The sequence below is a fragment of the Poromitra crassiceps genome (genome assembly GCF_964638095.1).
Source record: "Poromitra crassiceps genome assembly, chromosome: 10".
NCBI lineage: Eukaryota > Metazoa > Chordata > Actinopteri > Beryciformes > Melamphaidae > Poromitra > Poromitra crassiceps.
This window is the reverse complement of record NC_139631.1, coordinates 28263143-28271927: the sequence shown is the minus strand read 5'-3', so window position 1 is coordinate 28271927 and position 8785 is coordinate 28263143. Positions and strand designations below refer to the sequence as shown.

Sequence of the window (8785 nt, the reverse complement as noted above, 5' to 3'; positions counted from 1 at the left end):
ACATAAAGAATGTGATGAAAGCACCTGACTTTAGTGTAAATATAATTTAACTTAATTTATTATTTAGTGTTATTTAAAAAAAACTGATTATCTGCACTGTCAGAAATATTATTATTATTACTCTAATTAGAAGTGCAATAAAAACTAAAAGAAGATTGTTACGCCTATTTCCACTTTTATTCAAATACAAATAACTTTGCTGCCTCAAAAAGGACAGAAGAAAGTTCAGTCTGTGCACATCCCAGGTTAGAACTCACAACCTCTCTCTCTGAAGGCAGCTGACATACACAGTGAACCACAAAGGCACTGCCACTGATGCTGTATTTCTCTCTGTATGACTTTTGAAGTGGTTGGCTATAGGTCAAAAGGATTTTATTTGAGCTTTTAGTCAATTTAGAAATACTTAAAGATGGCTCTGAATTAGTCATCGAATGCCTGTATACTTTCAGCTTTGTAATATCGTCAAACATGATCTGGTGTCAACCACTTCCTCTGGATGAAATTACAAAATGTACCCATCATTTTCCTCATGCTAGTATAGCCAGATAAAAGTATCAAACCACATGTTAAAAGGCGCCAGAATACAGGAAATGACATCTACTCACATTCACCCACATTTTCAATGCCTCCGACACCCATGGGCGCAGTGTCCCCCTCACGCCAGGATACAAAGTTTGTAAAGCAGTCCAAACCTTTCATACAACTGAACGTACAGCAGATCATCAGGAGGTTGACCCCTGCAAGCCCATAGACCAGCGTGGTGAACCAGAAAGCAAACAGGTACAGAGTACGCTCACAGTAAGGCAGAGGCTTCGGGCGGACCAGGTTGATGGTTGCTGCGTTGTTGCTGAGGGCCAAAGCTTGAATCAGGTTGGTTAAAGTCTGGTTGTCATCCTTGATCCAGGTCCGGTTCTGGTCGCTGAGATTCGTAAGGGTTGGGTTCCGGTTATGATTCTGGTTCTCCAAGGTGATGTTGGACCGGCTGTCGCGTTCTGATAGATCGTGGGTGTAGTTGCTTTCAGTGACATTGTGTTGTGGGCCAGTGGTGTTCTTGTCATAGTTGGGTGGATATATGGAATAAATGTGGTAGCTACCTGAGGACAGAAAATAGACAAACTGAAATCATTTGAATGCATTTACAGCGCACGTACATTTTGCTCGAGTTATCGACCCTCCGGCACATATCTAACCTAAAAAAAACTCCTTCAGTTAAGGCAAAATTGATGCATGTGGGGAAGTTGAGTAAGTTAGTAGTAGTAAGCATTACCTAACTCAAATCTAATCCCAACAACCAAAATTTCAATGGAATCGATTTGGGTTTGACCAATATTTTTAAACTGAAACTCCGGAGATCGATATTAGAGGTGATATTCAGTATCTATAAATTTGTCAGTATTTTGTATGTGTGCCTGCCTGGGGGGGATGTAGCCTCTCGAACTACATTTAGAGTGTCCTGAAAATACGAGGAAGGGGAAGAAGAATGAGTTGAAACACTAAACACTAAACAGGACGGCTTTGCCAATTATTAAGCCACTTTGTATCATTATAATGCTGTTAATATGCAGCTGGCAGTGTTTACCTTCGCTATATGTTTTCCACACAGAGAAATATCTATCCTTGTACCGCTTGCAGAAACTCAACGCCCTGCCAGCTGCAAGTCATTAAGGCTCGTTAAGGCTCTCAATGTGATTCTCCATGAATGGGCGCATGGAAACGCCCATTCTGGCCTATTCTGGCACTGCGCCACGCCTGTTTGCCGTAAAGCGCATTTCGTGGCCTAAAACCATGTTGCTATCTTCCCGAGGCAGGCGCAAGGCGCGTTTTTTTGCGTTTAACGCCAATTTCTGCGCCTAAGGCCTGTGGGAAAATAGAGCCCATCGTGAAGGTAAACACTGCCCATCTGCTTATATTAACGACATTATAATGATACAAAGTGGGTTGATAATCGGTAAAGCCAGCCTTTAATGACTCAAACTGCATCATATCAGAGGTGAATGACATCACATCAGTATAAAAGGTCAATAGTGACCTCATGGCTTACCGAAGAGTAACCAGATGAAGAAGAACAGGCCCAGCCACAAATTCGAGGCTACCACAATGCAGCCGGCCAGGCCCGATGTGTCCGAGCCCAAGAGCTGAGACAAGGCATTATGGACCAGCATCAGCAGCGCCGCAACCCCTGACACCAACACGTATACTGGGATGACTGGTGCCACTGGACACTCGTCCATGTACACTGCACCTAATTTACAAAGAAGCTGTGAGGCTTAGAACTGGTAAACATGTTTGATGCAAATGTTAAAATGGTTGCAAATGGAAAGTAGCGGTTTCAGCCAGTCATTTTAACCCATTGAATTAATTAATTTCGACCCGAAGAAATGTGAAAAAATATCATCCTTACTTACCTATGGTGATTTGGGCAATTGGAAACGCACCCAGAAGGAGAATGGTGCAGCCTACAGCAAACAAGGACGAGACATTTTCATTCAAAATGTTAAATTAATGTATGTATCAAATTGTTACTATTTATTGTTTGATTTCTCTTACCAACTACAAACAAGCTGCAACAACAGGCACACCCGTCTTGGAAGCTTGCTCCCATGTTGACAGACAACACAACAGGCTTGTCACAGTGCTGCTCTAAAAGAGAATAGGGGAAGTTCCATTATATTAGTACAACAGACTGACGGCCAACTGTAATTTCCACTGTTATGAAAGTCATGGAAGGCCATTTCCTCGACCTGTAAAAAAACAAGCACCAATTTGCAGTAGCTGCAACAACATCAATATAAATTGCAGGATGGTAGGGGCAGCCCACCTCTGCCACCCTGCATTTTTAGCCAACATGAACACAATTCAATCATGAGAGACTCGTAATATGATTTTAACAAACTTTATTGAATCAGAATAGACGGTTTGAGTATGGCGTATGACTCCATGATGTGACGCTCCTCTTGCTTATGAGAGAGGGGCGTCAGTGCTGTATGAGATAGGACATCCCCCCTAAGGGGATTTGTTTCCAACAGGAGTCATGACATTGGTGGTGATCTGGGGAGGTGGTGGGATGAAGCTTTTTGCTCTGGAGATGCTGGATGAATGCGTGATGCTGACACAAGGTGAGTGATGACTGCACAAGTGTGATTTAAGCTGTGGTGATGGGGGCTTTATATAGTACCAGGAGAAGGGCATTTATGATGTCATAACTGATGTCATTTATGATGTCATAACTGATGTCATTTGGGAGAAGGGCATTTATGATGTCATAACTGATGTCATTTATGATGTCATTTATGATGTCATTTGGGACGTCATGGAGAAGGTGACGTCGGAGATGGTGACGTCATTTAGTGACGTCGTTTGGGCTGAGGGTTATGACAGCATGGGGTGCTCTATTAATGCCTTATTTGGTCTTCCATGATTGAACTACAGTCTGCGACTACACTTCAATCATGAGAGACTCGTAATATGATTTTAACAAACTTTATTGAATCAGAATAGACGGTTTGAGTATGGCGTATGACTCCATGATGTGACGCTCCTCTTGCTTATGAGAGAGGGGCGTCAGTGCTGTATGAGATAGGACATCCCCCAAAGGAATTTAAAGTTATTTCAGGAACTGGGAGAGTGAAAACGGGGGTCATGGAGCTCGCCTGGGGTATGCTTTAGTCAGGTCGTGGGCTGACGGGGGGAGAATTTAGGCATGTCGGGAGATGAGGGGCTGACCGGGGTTTTTTAAGGCAAAGCGGGGTTGCAAGGGCGTGGATGTGGATAGCCCGGGCATGGGCGCATTGATGAGGAAAAGGAGAGTTTGATCACCACCAACGAAGTGCTTGTTGCCTCTTTAGTCATGGAAGGAGGGATCTTTGGGCTGATAATATGGTGTCTTGCTCTGGTCGAATGAAAGATGCATAGGCGGATGAGGACCAGCGCCCCAGTTGTTGAAGGGAGGCGGAGGACGCCCCCTGCATGGCTGCTGATGTGGCTGCTCCGATCCTGAAGGAGTGACTGGAATAGTTCTCTGCAGGGATGTTGCATTTCTGGAGTGTGGTCTTGAAGTGAAGGATGAACCAGGATCCTGTCATGTGATGATGGGGAGAGATGAGGAAAAGGGGGCCAAGGGCTGATTGAGGTTTATGCAAATGCCGGAATGATGGGTTATGCAGATTGTCGGGACATTGGCTGACTTGTCAGGACGTGGGCTGACTGAAGTTTAAGCAGGATGCAGGGATAATGGGTTGAGCAAGTTGTCAGGATGTGGACTGACTTCTCGGGACGTGGGCTGACAGGTTTAAGCAGAATGCAGAGATAATGGGTTGAGCAAATTGTCAGGACGGGGGCTGACTTGTCAGGACATGGGCTGACTGATGTTTAAGCAGAATGCAGGGATGATGGGTTGTGCAAATTGTCAGGACGTGGGCTGACTGAGGTTAAGCAATGGCAAGGACACTTATGGGGTTATATGCAAATTGCCCGGGCATGGGCACCAAACGGGGATTGGGAGAGAGGACCGCCACCAACGAAATGCATTAATACTTCCTACCAATCATGGAAGGAGGCATCTTTGGGCTGATGATATAGCAGCTTGCTCTGGATGGATGTAGGACGCATGGCTGATGAGGACAGCAGCCCAGTTGTTGAAGGGAGGACCCCCCCCGGGAGGGGACCACCCCCCCCAAAAGAAAAAGGTCAGCGATGACCTGCATTTTTTAGGGTCAGTAATGACCAAGGTCGCAACAACCTGCATGAGCATAGCCAGCAATGGCTTAAAGATGCAATATTTAACCTTTAGCATTATATTATTATGGCATGAAAATGTCTAAAAATGAGTAGACATAATGTTATATTCTTTAGTTGTGCACTTACTTTATCCCAAATTGTATGAGGCAAAGATAGGCTTGATATTTTTCTCATAGTTTTCCTATCTATCCGTTCTATTCCTAATAGATGCACGTTCTGATTTGTGCATTTTGACATTTGGAATATTAAAGGTGGGCTGACCATTGTTAATAAGTACGTTTTCCCCTTGGATTTGACTTTAAGTTGCGTGTCTACAGTATGTCTATTATGGGCCTTTTTCATTTGTTTTGACAGTCGTGTACTGTCACTTCGGGAGAGTTGCACCCGCACCCTCGGCTGAGCTGTTGTACGGTGGACTTAGTTCAGTTGAGGCAGAGACTGGCTGTGGAGACACGCGGTTTTCGTGCCATGACCTTTTTGATTAGTTTTGACGTCCAGCGGGAGGGGGAGCAGTGAATGTGCTGCATCTGTAGAAAGTTTTAAGTCGTCGGCAGACGAGACGATTTCGTCGTAGAAAAATGAGATTCCGTTCCAATTTTCTAAGAGGTGTGCCCAGGGGGTATACTTTTGCTGAAGCCACTGTGCTGTGCCCGGCTATATGCTTTGCTGGAGCCACTGTGCTGTGACCAGGGAGGAGCTCTGCTGAAGCCACTGTGCTGTGACCGGGGATATGCTTTGCTGAAGCCACTGTGCTGTGACCAGGGAGGAGCTCTGCTGAAACCACTGTGCTGTGACCAGGGATATGCTTTGCTGAAGCCACTGTGCTGTGACCGGGGAGGAGCTCTGCTGAAGCCACTGAGCTGTGCCCAGGGATATGCTCTGCTGAGCCACTGCTGTGACCGGGATACAGTGTTGCCAGATGGCAAATGTTGAATTATCGTACCAGAGGGTCAAAATTATCGTTTTTGGAGTGAAATTATCGTACGCCCCCTCCCCGGCGCGCGTGCCTTCGGCGCGCCTATGTCGGGGGGCTGCGCTGATCACAGGCTACTTTTTGGACTTGGCATGATTTTTCAACACTGTGGTCTCAGCCTGCGTTGCAACAACAACAAAACACCCTGCACGTATTAGCTGCAAATATGTTTGTTTGAAGAGATGATTGTATAAACAGATAGAGTGATAGACGTAGGATTCGTCTAAGTGTCACGAAATGATGAGATTCTCGTACGTTTGGGGGATTTGGGGATTATTGATCGTACATCGTACAGAGGTCATAATTATCGTACGTCTGGCAACGCTGCCGGGATATGCTCTGCTGTAGCCACTGTGCTGTGACCAGGGATGTGCTCTGCTGAATCTACTGCGCCGTGACCGGGGAATGAGCTCTGCTGACCTGACGAGTTATGCATGACGGAAAGCCGGGTGATGCTGCACTGCACATTAAAGCCGTGGTGGACTGGGAGGAGCACCTTTTGTTTATGATCGAGACTGAAGCTTTGTATGCATTTGCAATACCAGAGTAAATCTCGTAGAGGAAGATCGATTCCCTACTGGGAGAAAGTAGGGAACTCATGGTGCTTCTTTTCTGCAACCATTCACCTCTAGAACTTAATTCAAGCATATGCTGAAGCCAGAACCACCCGTGAGCATTTTTCGGTTGAAAAGACGTTTAAATTTGAAAGTGAAAGTTTTTTCACCCACTATTTGCAGACGTTTATTGAACTTTCAGATTTAGACCATATTTCACCAGGATCTTAAATTAAAATATCAGCGCGCACACGGGATTCGAACCCCGCTTTCCCACATTCAAGCCAGTCCGCTCTAGCGCTGAGCTATACATTTTCTTATATTTTGAAGGACGGCAACAGCAGAACTGATGATTATCGCCATTTTGCCTGAAGCATGCGACGGGAGACGATAGTGTCGCATCTTGCATTTGCAATGCGCATCTTTGGCAACGCTAGACCAGCCACGCGCATGCGCAGTATAGCATGGAAGGCCGGTGGCTAGCCAGGTAGCTAGCGCGCTACTCAGCATGGCCGGAAAAGTTTACAAGGGTTATACTTTATCTAAATGACTGGGATTGGATCGATGGATTGGATGCGTAAGAGAGGAACCATGCTATGAAAAGGAAAAGGTTGACTGGAAACTGGGACTAGAGGCATGTTGTTAAAACCCGAATGGACACGGGAGAGGGAAGCGGCCGTATGCCGTATGCCGTATGCTAAGGGATTGGCACCCGGCCTGAAATGAGTGCAGCAGCAATGCCGCAACGTTTGACTGAAACCAGGCAATGAGTGCGGCCGCCGGAAGAGATGCCGGCTGAAAAGGGGGGATACGACCTGAACCTGGGGCAGGGCTGTTTGGGCTGCTGCCGTGGGGAGCGTGGGGCTCGCGAGTGAAGACATCGTTGCGATCAGGGGATCTTGGAGGCCTGGAGGGGCTGGAGCCTTGGCGCGTCCGCCGAGGAGCCGGCGGTCGTGGTGCGCTTCGCTGGGCCTTTCTTGGAGGTGGACTTCTGGGCTCTTTTGCTGCGGCCACGGCCTCCGGAGTGCTGTGCGGACTGAGATCCGGGGGAGGTGGACTTCTGGGCTCTTTGCCGCGGCCGCGGCCTCCGGAGTGCTGTGCGGACTGAGATCCAGGCGAGACGAGGACCTCCTTGACGTTGGATCTTCTTTTGCGGCCGCGGCCCCTGGTGAGGGGGGCGTCCCATGAGACGCCTGTGACGCCCGGAGATGGAGCCTGGGGATTGGGGATTTGCCCGAGGCTGGCCGGGGCGTTGAATGTGCTCTGGAGGAAAGCGTCCACGGTGGAGCTGAAACTTTGCTGCTCGTTTTCGGACTCGGACATGGTGCTGGACTGAATGAAGCTTTTTGCTCTGGAGATGCTGGATGAATGCGTGATGCTGACACAAGGTGAGTGATGACTGCACAAGTGTGATTTAAGCTGTGGTGATGGGGGCTTTATATAGTACCAGGAGAAGGGCATTTATGATGTCATAACTGATGTCATTTATGATGTCATAACTGATGTCATTTGGGAGAAGGGCATTTATGATGTCATAACTGATGTCATTTATGATGTCATTTATGATGTCATTTGGGACGTCATGGAGAAGGTGACGTCGGAGATGGTGACGTCATTTAGTGACGTCGTTTGGGCTGAGGGTTATGACAGCATGGGGTGCTCTATTAATGCCTTATTTGGTCTTCCATGATTGAACTACAGTCTGCGACTACACTCACATCACACATCTTCTCTCAGACACACACACACACACACACACCAAATTTCAGCCTCCTAGTGTGGAAACTGTGGCTGCCAAAATGTGGGGAACTTTTTGTGGACAGACCAACCGACCAACTGAGCGATAGAGCTGCTGGTCACAGCAAGAAAATAAATAAATAAATACATACATATTACATACATACATACATAAATGCATAAATAAATGCAGCACATACCAATTGCCCCCCATCATCAAGTGAGATTTTTTATCTCAATATGACTTAGTCTCTCATAATTATCAGATGCTAAATTATATTTACGAGATACTATCTCAAAATGATACTAACTCATACTGTCTCATATATATATATATATATATATATATATATACACAGTATATATATATATACTGTGTGTGTATATATATATACATATATATATATATATAATCAGGTTTTAAGAGTCAAATGACTTACCTTGTTTGTCTTTTGATTAACAGACTGGTTGTGTTGAACAGACTGAAGTGTCCTTGTCTTTCTCTACTTGGTTTGTTGGCCAACCTGACATGGCTCAACTTGATGTCATTGAAGACAATCGTTACAACACTTCAAACACTACAGTTTGGCATGATGATGATGTAAGCAAGGATTTTCATCTGTTGTATCAATATTTAAGCAATATTACATGAGAGGGTGTGGCGTCATTTCAGCAACAGCCAAGGTATGGCAAGAGACGTGGTCGGGGGTGGGGGGGGATGTATTGGGGGCGTTCACCCCTTAGTGGAAGATTTTTGTGAAATCAGCTGTGAAATAGTCCATTT

The 8785-nt window shown here is 46.0% G+C and overlaps 1 protein-coding gene across 1 annotated transcript; it reads right to left on the bottom strand.

Annotated features, from left to right (window-relative positions):
- Nucleotides 1-240: 240 nt before the first annotated feature.
- LOC310784529 (uncharacterized protein) lies at nt 241-8540 on the bottom strand. Its single transcript, XM_083645512.1, has 5 exons — nt 8442-8540; nt 2548-2640; nt 2406-2456; nt 2042-2242; nt 241-1094 (listed from the first exon to the last, which is right to left on the bottom strand). The coding sequence occupies exons 2-5, from the start codon at nt 2600-2602 to the stop codon at nt 598-600; spliced, it is 804 nt and encodes a 267-aa protein (XP_083501638.1). The 5' UTR covers nt 2603-2640; nt 8442-8540; the 3' UTR covers nt 241-597.
- Between the last annotated feature and the right edge of the window lie 245 nt (nt 8541-8785).

Bases quoted from the DNA above. Each gene is read 5' to 3' on its own strand.
- LOC310784529 (XM_083645512.1), bottom strand. From the start codon at position 2,602: ATGGGAGCAAGCTTCCAAGACGGGTGTGCCTGTTGTTGCAGCTTGTTT. The intron at 2,457-2,547 runs GTAAGAGAAATC...TGTTTGCTGTAG, and splicing joins TTGCAGCTTGTTTGTAGTTG to GCTGCACCATTCTCCTTCTG. The intron at 1,095-2,041 runs GTAAGCCATGAG...TTCTGTCCTCAG, and splicing joins CTTCATCTGGTTACTCTTCG to GTAGCTACCACATTTATTCC.